We start from the raw sequence: 16,722 nt of genomic DNA, 5'->3' as shown, positions 1-16,722 counted from the left end.
CTCTGCATGTCAACATCCTGTTCTAGTCTGGTTACTAGAAGTGCGCATCTCTGCACTAGCCTGGATGGTGGTGCGCATGGCAAAGTCATAACAATATTATATATATATATGGATGGCTGCCTGGTCGTGCATTTTGCGCGCTGGACTGTCGTTTGGATTTATAGATGGTCCCGGGTTCAAAGACTGCCCGCTCCCATCCCCCGTCGTCCTGCGGGAGGTTTGGACTAGGAAGTAAACTATCTTCAACTCTGAAGGAACATCCGAAACATGTAAAACATTTTACAACAAACAACATTATATATATATATATATATAGATAGATAGATAGATAGATAGATATAGATAGATATAGATAGATAGATAGATAGATAGATAGATAGATAGATAGATAGATATAGATATAGATATATATAGATAGATATAGATAAATAAATATATATATATATATATATATATATATATATATATATATATATAGAGAGAGAGAGAGAGAGAGAGAGAGAGAGAGAGAGAGAGAGAGAGAGAGAGAGAGAGAGAGAGATAGATAGATAGATAGATAGATAGATAGATAGATAGATAGATAGATAGATAGATAGATAGATAGATAGATAGATAGATAGACAGACAGACAGACAGACAGACAAGAATTGCTCGGTTAAGAGTATGAGATAGACAAAGTGAAAGAATGGGTTCCATCCCTTGTGTAAGCTTTTTTTGTTGCTTTTTTGTTGCTTTTTTTGTTGCTTTTTTGTTGCTTTTTTGTTGCTTTTTTGTTGCTTTTTTTGTTGCTTTTTTGTTGCTTTTTTGTTGCTTTTTTGTTGCTTTTTTGTTGCTTTTTTTGTTGCTTTTTTTGTTGCTTTTTTGTTTCATTTTTTTGTTGCTTTTTTGTTGCTTTTTTTGTTGCTTTTTTTGTTGCTTTTTTGTTTCATTTTTTTGTTGCTTTTTTGTTGCTTTTTTGTTGCTTTTTTGTTGCTTTTTTGTTGCTTTTTTGTTGCTTTTTTTGTTGCTTTTTTTGTTGCTTTTTTGTTTCATTTTTTTGTTGCTTTTTTGTTGCTTTTTTGTTGCTTTTTTTGTTGCTTTTTTGTTGCTTTTTTTGTTGCTTTTTTTGTTGCTTTTTTGTTGCTTTTTTGTTGCTTTTTTTGTTGCTTTTTTGTTGCTTTCCCCCCCCCCCCCTCCCCTGTAACTAGAACGTCCACGCATGGGTCCACATTGAAAGACAGGTTTCGACATTTTCAGCTAGACTAGCAGCAGCTATGAACTCCAAGCTACCAGAGACTGCAATACTGCCTCTAAGAAATGATAATAATTCTCGACATTATAATTTTATATTTTAACACCCCCCCCCCCCCTTATCCCTCCAAAAAATTGCTTAGTCCATTAGTTGTTTTTTTTTTATAGTTTTGTTAGTTAAATATCTTTCTCCCCTCTAAGTAAACAATATGACTACTTGAACTATTGTGCCATCCACTTCATAAAGTAGCTTGTGTCTGCTTTTATAAATACAGTTGTTAAAGTAAATGTTTCTAGGATATTTCATCTTAATTCTGAGAAATCTTAAATCTTACTCTTATCATTGAAACTATTTTAAAGTGCTTTGTTCGCTAACTTCAACTAACATGTTAAGTAGCAAACAGATTGGTTTAGAGTGGACATTTAGTGGACATTTTGACATGAACTTAGCACTCACTCACTTAAGACTCTTGATCCTTAAGAGTTAAAATGGCGTTTTTTTTTTTAAAAATGTGTTGTCAAAAGTGAAAGTATATTTTTTTTTTTTTTGCTTTTCCCGTTTATTTGAGCTTTGAACAGATTTGGCATTCTTTTAACTAAATGTCGAACCGGCTAAAACTATCGGAATAAGATTACAAATGACCAGTTCAGTACACATGCGCGCACAAGAAGCGGAGACATTTCAAGACGTCACGTATGCTCTACAGTTCACCGAATTAAATTTTCAAAATGTTTTTTATTTGCTTGTTTGCGTTTTTCTTTCTGTTCGTAAACCAACCTATCATATAACGTTTCATTTCACTGGAGAGCTCGCCAGCACAGATAATAAAGGAAATCAAATTTCATATTTACTCTTACAGACAACTCACAAGCGTAAACACACACGCACACGCTACACACACGCGCGCGCTGTAATCTGGACACACACATATTATACTTTCAACCTGTCTACTTATGTGGATTTTGTTTGTTTTCTTTTTGGTTCATTCTATTTACTTTTACGTCTACTGCTTCTTGTTGTTGCTATTACTTTTTTTTTTTATTTACTGTTATATAAAAGTGATTCGAATATATCTCCATGGAAACGAGCACGTCCATTGAAATAATTTGTTAATACTAACAACAATAACAATAAGAGTATGAAGAAATACAAAGTTGTGTTTGGTGTTATTTTATTAGAATCACGAACTCTTGGACCACGTGATGTCGGGGCGCCTAGACTTTAAATGTAGATTTCTTTGTGCGTAGCTTCAGACTGTATATAATACAAAAGATATAATATGCTTTTTTTCTTTTTGACAAGTTCTATTTCCTAAATAAAATAAAAATTTATAGATATTTTATGTTAGCGAATTATCGGTCTTTAGCTTTAAAAAATGGCGTCGCTATTATATTATTACAAATATAGACTATTTCCTTCACCTGTCTTTTAGTCTATTGGACCGTTGGGGCACCACACATGATCGTCTCTCTCCACTTCGTCTTTTGCCATTGTTACCGTAGATTCTCTTTCATTAGCAAGGCCCGTCCATTCCATGATATGTTCCCACCTCCCTTCTTTTCCCTGGTAATGTTCCTTGCAGACAAATCTTACCTGGTACTGTTCCCTGCAGACAAATCTTACCTGGTACTGTTCCCTGCAGACAAATCTTACCTGGTACTGTTCCCTGCAGACAAATCTTACCTGGTACTGTTCCCTGCAGACAAATCTTACCTGTCTCTGTCTCTCTCTGTCTGTCTTTCTGTCTCTGTGTCTGTCTCTCTCTGTCTCTGTATCTGTCTCTCTCTGTCTCTCTTTCTCTTTGTCTCTGTCTCTCTGTCTCTCTCTGTCACTGTCTCTCTCTCTGTCTCTCTGTCTCTCTGTAGAGACTTTTGGCGTGGCAACGAGCTATTTGTCTCCACTGCCCACAGGTTGTGACGTAGCAGATCAGTGTTAAGGCCTGCTAGAACGATTAATGACTGTCATCACATTGCTCCCGAATCCAATCCCCTGACGTCCTGCGGGAGGTTTGGACCTGGACGGAGTAGGACGTAATAATCTTGACTTCTGAGGAAACGTCCGAATTGTATAAAAGTAACAAATATTTCGGTCGACTACATACGTTTGAAAAAATATGTTACAAATTACGTGTACAGTTATTCATTCACCAAGAAATGTTTTCTGGAAATAAGAAAATGAAAAGTAAGTAAACTGTTGTTTCTTCCCACTGTATACACACGTAGGCCTGCTAGATATAAGTCAGTTGGAGTGGGTGTCTGTTATTGCTTCTTGGGTATTGATCCGTTGCATCATATCCAATCTTTCATGTCTCTCTCTTTGTTACCTCTGGCCTTCTTGTGCTGTTCAAACTCTCGCTCGCTTGCTCGTAGAATTGCTGAGAAATCTACCACGCATTATGTAGTTTTCTTTTTTTCAAGCTTCACTTCCGTACAAGACGACATCTTGACTCCGTAGTGGCGAGTTCGTTTTATTGGTTACTCGGTTAATAGTGGAGTGCCGCGCGGCGCTCTGTCACATGGCACAGATTCATTGACAACGCTTTTTTTTTTTTGTTTCCCCCCAACGAAATCTGCTCACTGGCAATCACTAGCATTCACTGTTCGTCTGCTGTGGTGTCTTTCTCTGACGTCTGCTACTGAACTCATTGCATGTAACAGACAGAAAATTGTTTTGTTTTGGATCTAGACGTAATACTTAGTGACCTCCTTGAATAGTTTTTTTTCTTTCTTTTACTTTATTGACTCGCGTCTGCAATTCTAACTTCCGGTCGACCCGAGAAATCTTAAAGCTAATCGGGCGAAAAACATGCAAGAGTTATTGGAATTCGCTTTATTTGTCTATTTGTTTTCCTTCATGTTATTTTGAAATACTTTGTTCACGTGTGCTAATGCATTGATCTACTGGCTTTTGAGTTTTATAAAAATTTTCATTTTTATAGGAAAACCGGTTTTCTTTGTAGATGACTATAGATTAGGTCTAGGTCTAGCGTGTTTGCTTTATGGCTGGTATCCAAGTAAGGAAGTAATTTTATATTAAGTCGTCAGCATATTGTGACATCCGTTCAATTAAAATTTAAGTGTACGTACTGACATTAAAATTTAAAAAATCAGCATTTTAATAAGGTTAAGCGTTTATTTATGTATTCATAAATTTAGTTTCCTGTACTCAAACGTAAACTTTAAAAGGCAGAATTCTTGTAGGCATGTTAGTCAGTATTCAGTTTGTGGTTATTTTTATAAGCCACTGTTTCGGAAACTTGGAGGATCTGTACATTTTTTTTTGTTATCTCTAGCGAAGCTTTGGTTCAGGAAGCGGATGTTATTTACTTTCAACTTGCTGATTTTCTTGTGCGGACGTTTTGTTTCGCTTAACCCGGTCACAATTTTTTATTTGGCTTATCTAGGGATTCTTTTTTACTACTACAACATTAAAAGTTATTATTGTATCAATTATTTTTTTTTCAGTTTACAAACTATAAACTTGAAAACATTATTTTCACATTTAAACAATGAGCTTAGTTAGATCATTCAGAGCAATGTTCTCGTCGATTAGAGGCTAGCCACTCTTCCAAAGTCCTGAACTGTTAGACTGTGAAAACCTCCCGCTCGCTGCATTTCTTTCTTCGTTGTGTGTGGGGGATCACGTGTTCAAACTTCACCACGGTTTGGAGAATTGCTCTCAAGTTTCTGGAGGCCAAGGTCAAAATGAGGCCCAAACTGGACCAGCTGAACATCTACAACATCTCGTGTCGGACGCCGACACTCAAACGGATGTTTATCTGCTCGGCTGGGAAACTCGAGCTTGATGTGGACGAGTCGTTTGAGTCGGACAGCGAGGACTCGTGTCACTTCTCGCCCATGTCTACGGTAATTATCACAAAGATCTGGATCTGACTCTATCTTTACACTTCTTCCTTGTCTAAAAATAGAAACTTCTTCACAAGTTACATCTTTGTCTGTTTGTAATTTATAAGATATGTGTTTAGGACGTCATAGAGCATTCGATAAGTGCATATCAAGTGCACATGGGGATAAGGCGTCACAGAGTTTTATGTACATATGAGATAAAGCGTTACAGAGCTTTAGGTGCACATGAGATAGGGCTTCACATAGCTTTAGGGAAGTTTAAGCGCACATGAGATAGGGCGTCACAAAGCTTTAGGCGCACATGAGATAGGGCGTCACATAGCTTTAGGCGCACGAGATAGGGCGTCACATAGCTTTAGGCGCACATGAGATAGGGCGCCACATAGTTTTAGGCGCACATGAGATAGAGGAGTCACATAGCTTTAGGCGCACATGAGATAGGGCGTCACATAGCTTTAGGCGCACATGAGATAGAGGAGTCACATAGCTTTAGGCGCACATGAGATAGGGCGCCACATAGTTTTAGGCGCACATGAGATAGAGGAGTCACATAGCTTTAGGCGCACATGAGATAGGGCGCCACATAGTTTTAGGCGCACATGAGATAGAGGAGTCACATAGCTTTAGGCGCACATGAGATAGGGGCGTCACATAGCTTGAAGTGCACATGAGATATGGCGTCACATAGCTTTAGGCGCACATGAGATAGGGCGTCATCTAGCTTTGATGAGTGTACAAGATGTAAAGGCATGTCCTTGTTGAAAGTGAGAAGACTAGGTAGGAAGGAGGGAACTAATACTGTAGTAGTATACTAATCTATTTCATACTTGTGTCATCTTACTAATTCGCCACCTTTATAAAGTAATCTAGACCTATTGATAATGAAAGAAAGAGAGAGAGAGGAATAGAAAGGGAAAGGTTATCTCCAGTTCTCTCAAGTCTCAGTAGACATCAATGAAAGTTTATTTGTGAATTGCAATACTTGTATTATATTTCATTGCCATATCTATTATGACATAAAGTCGTATTTAGCCCAGGCTGTAAATCGCTTGTTCTGGTATAAAGTTTCTATGTAAAACACTTGCCCGACTAGCTAATAAATGTCTAAGACCCTTAACCTATTAAATAAGTTTGGCTATATAAGTCACATGCCCAACTAACTAATAAATGTCTAAGACCCTTAACCTATTCAATAAGTTTGGCTATATAAGTCACATGCCCGACTAGCTAATAAATGTCTAAGACCCTTAACCTATTAAATAAGTTTGGCTATATAAGTCACATGCCCAACTAACTAATAAATGTCTAAGACCCTTAACCTATTCAATAAGTTTGGCTATATAAGTCACATGCCCGACTAGCTAATAAATGTCTAAGACCCTTAACCTATTAAATAAGTTTGGCTATATAAGTCACATGACCAACTAACTAATAAATGTCTAAGACCCTTAACCTATTCAATAAGTTTGGCTATATAAGTCACATGCCCGACTAGCTAATAAATGTCTAAGACCCTTAACCTATTAAATAAGTTTGGCTATATAAGTCACATGCCCGACTAGCTAATAAATGTATAAGACCCTTAACCTATTAAATAAGTTTGGCTATAAGTCACGTGCCCGACTAACCGCATTGCCTCTACGTCATTTGCCCTACTTATCTAGACTGTCAGTGACATATTTGACATCTTTTAAGTTAGCGTCTTGCATAATGCCACTTTTCGTTTTAATACCTTTTTCTTCCACGGCTTCCAGACGAGCCTGATTGGCATCATAGTCTTTAACTACCATATCCTGCCAACTCTAGTGTCAGACATAATCCTTGAACTTCGTTCAAGTCCTGGAAGCTTTCTGTTTCAATTGACGACTCGGGAACCAGCGACCTGTCAACAACATCATCATCAAGGAATCGATAGGACTTTTATTCCGCGACGGCGATAGCGGCCCTTGTGCTAATGAAGATTTCAAGATATTGATTCACACATACTTGTCTTCTTCACGCATTTTATTTTATTATCTTTATTTTAGGATTCGTTATATATCTTGACTGATTTCACATAAAGTTTCCTTTGTAACTACATAGCACATTCATTAACATTATGACCAATCTTGAGCTAATTTTGTGAATGTATATCAAAGTCTTGTTCTACACTGATTTACATATGGAACTCTGAAAAGAATCACTATCCAAGTCCATACAATGTTAATCATTCTTTTTTGTCCTGATGTAGAGGTATCTACCGAGAGTAGATGAGACAGTTTCCGACGACCTCCACATAATGTGTCCTCTGGTAGCTTGAGGAATCTCACCTTTTGAGGGCATTTCGAGGAGTTAATTTTTGGCCTGAATCTGTAGAATTATAGAGCGGCGGGGATGTTTGTGTTGGTCACAGAAATAGAAAAAAACTTCACATTATGTACCCCAGAGACTGAGAAGTCTTACAGTAAATCTACCTCATGTGAAGTATACTTCCTGTAAATCCATCTCAGAGACGAAGAAGACTTAAAGTGAATCTTGTTGAAAATTGTTTAGTGCTTTTGTCTTTGTAAAAGACCCTATGACCCTATTGGTACATTATACTACTGGTATACCCTAACCCTCTATTCGCACTACCTATAACCTAACACGACATCCCAACTCTATTTAGGAAGTTGTTGTTGTTTGTTTGTAAACCTGGTCGACTTGAAAACACACACATGTCATATTGTAGACTTTCATAAATATTTTATTTTTTAACAAACACTTGAGCTTTTGACTTATTTACACTTCGGTATCTTGTATGAAATGTGATAGAATATATGTATGTATCTCTCCTTTTGTTTATCTCTTTTGGTTTCCTTCTCTTAATCGCTCTCTTTCTCTCTCTCTTTCTCTTAGCTGATGCTGCCTATCTCTTTCGCCCTATTTTTCTCCCTGTCTCTTTCTCTTTCTTCTATCTTTCTCTCTCTTTTATTCAGTCTCTTTCTTTCACTTCCCCTCCTGACTTTATTCTATAAACTCCCTCCCCTTTGCACATGTTGATCAATTATTTTCCAGTTAATTATCACACCATACGTATAATCTGGTGTATACGCTAAGCGATAAGTCATTGAAAATGCCAACAATGACGTCATTAACACGCGAGAAACTGTCAGCCACAAACGATCAGTACAAAAACACTTTTATTCAAATCTATAGCCACCTTTTTTTTTTTAAAGAAATTGATTGAAAAAAAATACGCACATTGAAATAATCAGAGATATCCATAGTAAAAATGTAGCTATTTAAATTAATTTCTTTTTCATTCTCACTACATTTCTTTCTTCTTTTAACTTTTTCTCGCTCATTCTTCCTGCACTTCAACTCATCTTTTTTCATCTATTATTTTTCTTCCATATTCGACTTTTCTTCTTCTCTGTCTCTCTCTCTCTCTATTGACAACTGTTATTTCCACGCCACGCAGGGCCCAGATTTCTTGGATTCTCTACTCTTGCTCCAGTCTCGACGATATGAGGACCAGAGATGCCTCCTCCCTTCCCCGACAAAACCTGACCAGGTTCTTGAACATCTCTAGATCTAGTCTTGCACGAAATCTGTTGGTTATCAAACGTTTTGTTCAAACCATTTATTTGCTGCCTATTTAAGTTACTGTCTAATTTTATGTGTATTCTTTTGTCTCTAGCCCAGGAAGCCATATAAGAGCTTTTAACTAACATAAGATGTGTTTATCAAAAACTAAAATTCGGTTTCTTTCTTTAACTAAAATGTATTTTGCTCTAGATAACAAAGACAATTATTTGACAGGAATGAATTTCTTTTTGTGTATCTGATTGTTATTCTAATATAGAGAGATGTTGGTCTAAAAACCACTGACCTATTTACTTGAGATGTTGGTCTAAAAACCACTGACCTATTTACTTGAGATGTTGGTCTAAAAACCACTGACCTATTTACTTGAGATGTTGGTCTAAAAACCACTGACCTATTTACTTGAGATGTTGGTCTAAAAAACACTGACCTATTTACTTGAGATGTTGGTCTAAAAACCACTGACCTATTTACTTGAGATGTTGGTCTAAAAACCACTGACCTATTTACTTGAGATGTTGGTCTAAAAACCACTGACCTATTTACTTGAGATGTTGGTCTAAAAACCACTGACCTATTTACTTGATATTTCTTTTACTAGTTAGCCTTTTAATAAAATATCCTTTTAGAGTACTTAATTCGGTTAGCCTTTATTTCTGTAAAATTGTAATATTTAAGTAATTAATCATTAAAAAAAAATTCTTTTTAATAAAACCTGCTTTCTATCTTAGTTTAAAACTGAAAACACATTAGACTTGACCGTACACGTAGAGGGCACTTCTAAGTGCTATTAGAAAATATGCTTTTTATGGCGCTCATTAAAACTTGTAATGCTTTAAAAACATAAAATTTAACTGCAAATTTATACGAATTGCGAAATTTCAACCTGTTTTTTTTTTCTAAAATTAAATATCGTTAATTATGGCTTCTATATGAAGAAATAGTTAAGAAATTTAATTATTCAACTATGCATGATAAACATTGGTTTAAAACATAACGGCCTTGGCATGATTTCACTTTTGTAATGTTATTTATTCGTAGTTTTAGTTTTCAGAAGGTCATTTGCTAATATGCACATAAAAATAGTCAACGAATCGTGTTTTGTTTCATGATATTTAAATATGTATTATGTAATACTTCATATGTTGTAAGTTTTTTTTTTTAATTGGCCTCCTTTATTTTAATTGCATCTGACTTTTCTTTGTAGATTTCCATGTCCTTAGAAACAAGTTGTTATATTTTTCATTTGAATCGATTTTTTGTTGTCTTTGTTTACGTAGCCGTTGATGTTTAACTTCCACTTTTTTTTTCATTCAATGTTTTTAAAAAGCTGGTATATTTCGTTTCGTGCGTTAGTCATAGTTTTCCGTCTGCTGTTTATACTCCATGGGTTACAATCGATAACAAAATAATATTTCTTAAAACCTAACTGATATTTCAGGACAAAAAAAAAAAATAACAGTCTTGTTTTTCACGTTTTTCTACAGAATCTATGCGGAATCGCTTTCTATTTATACCTTTATTCACCTATTTAATATAAGAAAAATATAAATATATATCACGATGAATACGTATGATCAAATAATCACCACCATATTCAACCTTTTTATCGATTCTTTAAAACAACTTAGTGCTATAAATAGAATCCTAGAGTAAACAGAGCTGAGGATGACCCTAGAAATAGATTTTTTTTTCCCAAACAACTTGAAACTAGGCCGTATTTTTTTTTTGGTTATCTTTTTTATATAGATCTTTACATATTTCTAAAAGATTTTCTTATTTGTTCAAAGTAATCAATTTATTTAATGTGTAGAATTTTTAGATTGTATTTAAGCTTGCTGTCTCTATATACAAACACACATCACATCATCACACACACACATACATCTCGTTATGGAATCCCCATATTAATAAAACTATTAAAAATCAAACAAAGCATTAGTGTTTATTAAAAGAAATTTTTTACAAATCAAATAAGAACATAAAGCTAAAATGTTATTTAACCTTGGTTAGGCCAATATTAGAATATACATCCTCTGTTGGGACCCCTCAACGCAAGAAAACATTAACATCCTTGTTCCAAATGCTAGTACAAATTTGTTCAAATGCTCCTTCTTCCCTGGTGCTATTAGAGCATTGAATGGGTTGCATGAGCAAGGAAAACCAATGACTTGGCAGAATTTAAGTAATTGGTTAACATGCATGATTAGATGCATGACGCGTACGACGTAATCATCGTAAAATTAGAAGCGTATCTAAAAGTAGACAAGAAAAAGACTCAAGCGTCAACCTAGTGACATTAATGTACCGAAACTTTGGGAGCTTGCAAAAAAAAAATATCAAAAACAAAAGAATCCAGAAAATGTTTTGGGGTCATCTTCTCGTTTCCCCAGCATCAAGCACGTGATCTTTAAGTCAGCTTGAAAACATCAGGAATGCAGTTTAACAATGCAAAAGCAAAACATCATTATATAGATATAGATATTGTTGTATACGATAAATAACGTGGTCACGAAGTTTGGCTGAGGTTAACGTAGTTAGGCTTACTGGGCATAAATAGGTCTAATACCAATAGCTACTATTGACTTATAGATGTAATAATTACATAAAGTAGTAAAGTTCCCCTTTCAGACCATGTGATATATAGGACTGATGATGTAAAGGTCATCTGTTTCTGTGGACTACGGTTAACGCCTTTACTTTACCCCAACTAATGTCAGGTACCCATTAGAGCTGGGTGGACTCAGAGAAGATCCTGAAATTATAAATCCCAGTCCTCACCAGGATTCGAACCCCAGACCCCGGTTCGGAAGCCAAGCGCTTTACCACTCGGCCATAGAAGTTGTAATAATAGATGGGGCGTGTTGACACGCGTATGAGTCGTACCTTGTTACCTTGTGTTTGTTTTTTTATTTATTTGTTTTTGTTTTCGACACCCTCCGATTTTAAATAGTTTCCTCATTCTCTTTTTGTAATTGTGGTCCTGCTGGCCCACCTGGGAAAGAGTGCTGTCCCTTAATGGCTTCTCCCTGAACAAGCCCCTGATCAATATTAATACTAAAGGCCGCTAATAGTACATTAACAAGTACAGTATTTAGTATCACCAACGATAAGAAATTACAAGATAGCCGTCTGCTTCTAGATCAAGCTACCTTCATTTTTTTTATTTGTTTTCCAACAGAGACAAGATGTACTTTAATCGGGAAGTACTCAAAACTTTCCCGCCAAAACAGCTAGCACACACTGTAACTGGTAATTGATTTATTAGAGCAAAAAAAGAATCGTAAATAAATCTTTGTTAAACATCAGTACATGATAAAATGACACATATTAGCATAATACTGATGAATCCTTGTTTACAATCGAAAACAAATATCGTAATTAAATTGCGTTTCTCAGGGGGTCTTACCGACATATTGTTTACATTTGTTAACCTACGTAATCTTAAGAATGAAAGTATGGATAATTGAATAACAATAGCCCTTTGTTTGATATCTTAATAATAATGTCACTGTAGAATTATGTCAGTACTTTCTCGTCAATAAAAAGGTATGTGACTGAAAACCTTTGGAACAAAATAGTTGGTAGACCGATGATGTAATCAAATGTATTTATTTTTAATATAAATGTATCTGACAGATTTAACTTGAGCTAAAATTAAATAAATGTCGTAGATCTCATTACAAAAACACGTTTTCTCAATCTAGCGTCCTGGAGTCATCTCCCTTACCTAAGACCGCTGACGACAATGTCGCTTATCTTGCATCATTCCCAACCAGTCGCTAACGTCTTCCTAGCATCGTCATAGAAACACACAGACACACCAAAACATTGGGGGGGGGGATTTCAATTTATAACACTTGAGTCTAAAAAAAAAAATGGAACCGATGCTCAGCTGATTTATCAGACATTTTAGCAGACGTTTGGAGAGGCCGGTTTAGCATCGAGCCGGATGTGGCCCACTGACCGTAGTTTGGGCGTCCCTGCTGTAAGGCTCTTAAAAGTTTTACAATACTCCATAATTATGTTCATTGACAGAAGTGCATTTCCCTTATATGATATTATAGATTGAGCTCTAATCTCCGAAGAATGGGGCTGAATATTTAGAGAATAATTGAAGCAAGGAAATGGGGTGAAGTGACTTAGGATTATGGACTAAACTCTTCGAAAAGTGCATTCTGAACAACTCAAGAAAAGGAAACTAAAACACTTATAATATTAAAAAACACACACAAGAAAAAAATCGATGCGATGCTGGTAAAATGAAATAAAATATGCCTACTTTTGACCAACAAATAAACAAATGTATTGACTAAAAGTCTAGAGTAATAAAAAAAAAACAATCTAGCAAGTAGAAATATATTTGGCTTCATAGCATTCGGAATTAATTTAATATTAAAGGATTATTAGATGTTTCTTGTTTAGTTGTAAGATATACCTAAAGTTACAATATTGTTCTTAAATAATGATATCAAAATAAAGCATAGTGACATATCATTTTTAATAAGAAATTTTTAGAATTCCAAATTATCATTTAATTGTTCTTTTTTTTTAAATTGTCGCATTTCTAATTAGTTTTCCTCTTTTTGAATAATTACATTTATTATTACTCCAATAATTTACAGCTTTAGCCTATTCATTTTTCCTGACCAAACATTTTTTTAAAATACAACCTGTGCAAATCTGGGTCTAGATCTAGTAACAAGCCTCTATTCCAGGCAATACCAGCTCTATGACCCACATTCCAACGTGATGTTTGCATGATCAGTCGAGCATTCACCTCAATAGTTCAATGATTTTTTTTTGCGTGGACAAATTGTTTTTTTTGATTTTTTTTTTGGTTCTGTATTATTCTGAAGAAGACAAAGAGAATCCTTTCAAGGTTGCTAGTTCAGATTTAATTACAGATGTCCTGGTTGGGTTTACGTACATTGTGCAGAGTTAGTTAATCTAGGTCTTCAGTTTCATTTTGTTTTTAACAAGTTCCAGATACATGTCTTATTGCCTCATTCTAGCTTTATTTAAGGTTGGATTCTGGTCTTATTCTGGGTTGAGTCTAGATTTAGGATGGTCTAATTATAGGTTTGTTCTAGCTTTGAATTGTTACGTTTAACAGTTTTACCCCTGTTTAAACACCAGTGGTGTAGCTATGGAGGAGGGTGGAGGGGGAAAATTTGAAAATCACCCCTTGACCCACACTTGAAGGGGGTCCCCAAATGAGTGTTCCAATTTTTTTTACATTAAATATTACGTACATTATCTCATATCATAATGTCCAATGTCCAAATGCAGAGGCCCCTACAGACTCCGAGCCCCCAAATGCAGAGGCCCCTACAGACTCCGAGCCCCCAAATGCAGAGGCCCCTACAGACTCCGAGCCCCCAAATGCAGAGGCCCCTACAGACTCCGAGCCCCCAAATGCAGAGGCCCCTACAGACTCCGAGCCCCCAAATGAAGGCAAATTCCTAGCTACGCCGCTTTTAAACACATACACATAACAGCACATACAATGCAACACACCCGTCATACACATAACAGCACATACAATGCAACACACCCGTCATACACATAACAGCACATACAATGCAACACACCCGTCATACACATAACAGCACATACAATGCAACACACCCGTCATACACATAACAGCACATACAATGCAACACACCCGTCATACACATAACAGCACATACAATGCAACACACCCGTCATACACATAACAGCACATACAATGCAACACACCCGTCATACACATAACAGCACATACAATGCAACACACCCGTCATACACATAACAGCACATACAATGCAACACACCCGTCATACACATAACAGCACATACAATGCAACACACCCGTCATACACATAACAGCACATACAATGCAACACACCCGTCATACACATAACAGCACATACAATGCAACACACCCGTCATACACAATTTTGTTCCATTCACCTGCATCTGCACATAGAAATATGTCACCTTCTTCTGTAAATACCGATACAAACATATTAAAACATAAAATGTACACAGCTGAACAAGACAAAAAAGCCAAGAGTGAGTTTCATGGCCCATAATATCTACAGAAAATTCCTAACTCCAAATAACTCAATGGTTGAATAGCAGGGACATTTTGTTAATATTTACTCTGAATTCTAATTATTATAAATTGCGATGTTGAAATTAAACATGCAAATAGCGGAAATCCTTTCGATTTTAAAGTCATTTCTTTAGTAATAGGTTATTGAACAACATTTGAAATTGTTCATTCCTAAACTTTGAGTTTAAGTGACGTTTGTTGTTGCATTTTCTACAGAATAGTTTTGCATGATTTTAGTGTAGTTCTCAAACGTCTAGGAGAAGTTTCAATCTTATTTTGATTCCTAATCTGTACGTTGACTTTTGTAGCCAATAATTTAGAAAACTAATGTTATCATTCATTTCTACCAAATTATCTTTAAACATGTACTGTAGTATATTCCTTTTTATGCATCTCTCTCTCTCTCTCTCTCTCTCTTAGTACGATTTTCTCATTTTGTTTCTTGCACCTCTCACTCAATGGCTCCTATCTCTAATTGTATCTCTCTCTCCTCTCTCTCTTCCGCTTTCAACCTGTCACCACTTTCCCCAATACCTCCCCTTTCCTTTCAAGTCTCTTTTTTCTCCCACACTTCTCTGCCCATTCTCTTTCTCGCTCTCTTCCACTTTCTTTCAATCCTCTATACCTCTCTTCACCTCTCTATACCTCTTTTCACCTCTCTATACCTTTCTTTACCTCTCTTTACGTCTCTTTACCTCCCTATACCTCTCTTTACCATCTCTATACCTCTCCCAAACTAGTTTCTCTATTCTCCCTTATTCCCTTCCTGGTCTCTCCCCCTGCCTCTGTAAAGATACTCCTTCTAAAACACAACGAGAAAATAAAGTCTAATTGTGTAATTCCTTTCAGCGTCACTTCAGTCATCCTAATCAACAGTAAATGCTCCTCTTCCACTTCACCTCTTTATAAGAATCTATTTCTCCTATATTTCGTTTAATTCAATCAATAAAACGTTTTAAAAAAGAACCCTTGTTTTTTTTATATAACAATTGTAGTTAATGTACTTCTTTGTTTTTTCCCAGTCACCTGCACCTGTCGTCAATGAAGATCAAAGACAAAATATTCAACAGGTAAGGACTAGATCTATATAGATGCGTATCATTACATTTACTGTGATGGTAGTGGGATGTGTGTAACAATAAAAGTAAAATTCCCCTTTCAAACCTTGTGGTCTATAGGGCAGATGATGTAAAGGTCATCCGTTTCTGTGGCCTACGGTTAACGAGGGAGTCGTGTGGCCAGCACAACGACCAACCTCCTCTACTTTTCCCCAACTAATGTCAGGTACCCATTAGAGCTGAGTGGACTCAGAGATGCCCAAAGATTCCGAAATAAAAATCAGTCTTCACCAGGATTCGAACCCGGGATCCCCGGTTCGAAAGTCAATCGCTTTACAGCTCAGCCACCGCGTATCAACTTGAACACCTTTTGTTTGTGTTACACTGCATGGTTATATCTGAAATGTGTTTCTTATTCCGTGTGAAGTAAATATATATATCGGACTCAGTTCAATGGTTCATTTCTTAGACTTTTGTTTTCCTTGTGAGAGCTATTTTCTGGACAGACATTCACGTCCATATACAAGGCAGGTAAAGGTGGCATTTGGTTTGGTGGTAGAAAAACCAGACATTTTTCGTGTGACTCGCTTTTCTTCTGATGTCATAGCTTTTATATCACCATTCACCATCTCTCTCCACATAGTGCGGTCTAGGGCAATGTCTTCCCAGTAGTCAACATCAATGTCCACTGCTTGGAGTTCCCGTTTGATTACATCCACATATCAAAGGTGGAGACGTCGAGTTTTTGTTGTGCCAGTCGCAGGTTGCCCGTAGAGAATGATTTAAGAAATAGAAGTTGGGTTTATTTGGGGTGGAGGTTGAAATTACGTACTCACGGATAACATTAGATCTACAAAGAATCAACATCATCTTGTTCTACATCAAAGTCGACTAGATCTG

The 16,722-nt window shown here is 36.2% G+C and overlaps 1 protein-coding gene across 14 annotated transcripts in view; it reads left to right on the top strand.

Moving 5' to 3' along the window:
- LOC106057400 (rap1 GTPase-activating protein 1-like) overlaps positions 1–16,722 on the top strand; it is a 508,422-nt gene that overhangs the window by 476,443 nt on the left and 15,257 nt on the right. For 13 of the 14 annotated variants that reach the window (XM_056007681.1, XM_056007677.1, XM_056007680.1 and 10 more), the window contains 2 exons: positions 8,540–8,632; positions 15,787–15,834. In XM_056007681.1, the coding sequence (XP_055863656.1) occupies positions 8,540–8,632; positions 15,787–15,834 (141 nt within the window). The remainder of the gene's footprint in view (positions 1–8,539; positions 8,633–15,786; positions 15,835–16,722) is intronic. The other variant, XM_056007679.1, reaches the window with a different exon arrangement.

Source organism: Biomphalaria glabrata, chromosome 13 (genome assembly GCF_947242115.1).
Source record: "Biomphalaria glabrata chromosome 13, xgBioGlab47.1, whole genome shotgun sequence".
In the NCBI taxonomy this organism is placed as follows: Eukaryota; Metazoa; Mollusca; class Gastropoda; family Planorbidae; genus Biomphalaria; species Biomphalaria glabrata.
The sequence above is the reverse complement of the archived record's forward strand: the minus strand, read 5'-3'. Positions and strand labels throughout refer to the sequence as shown.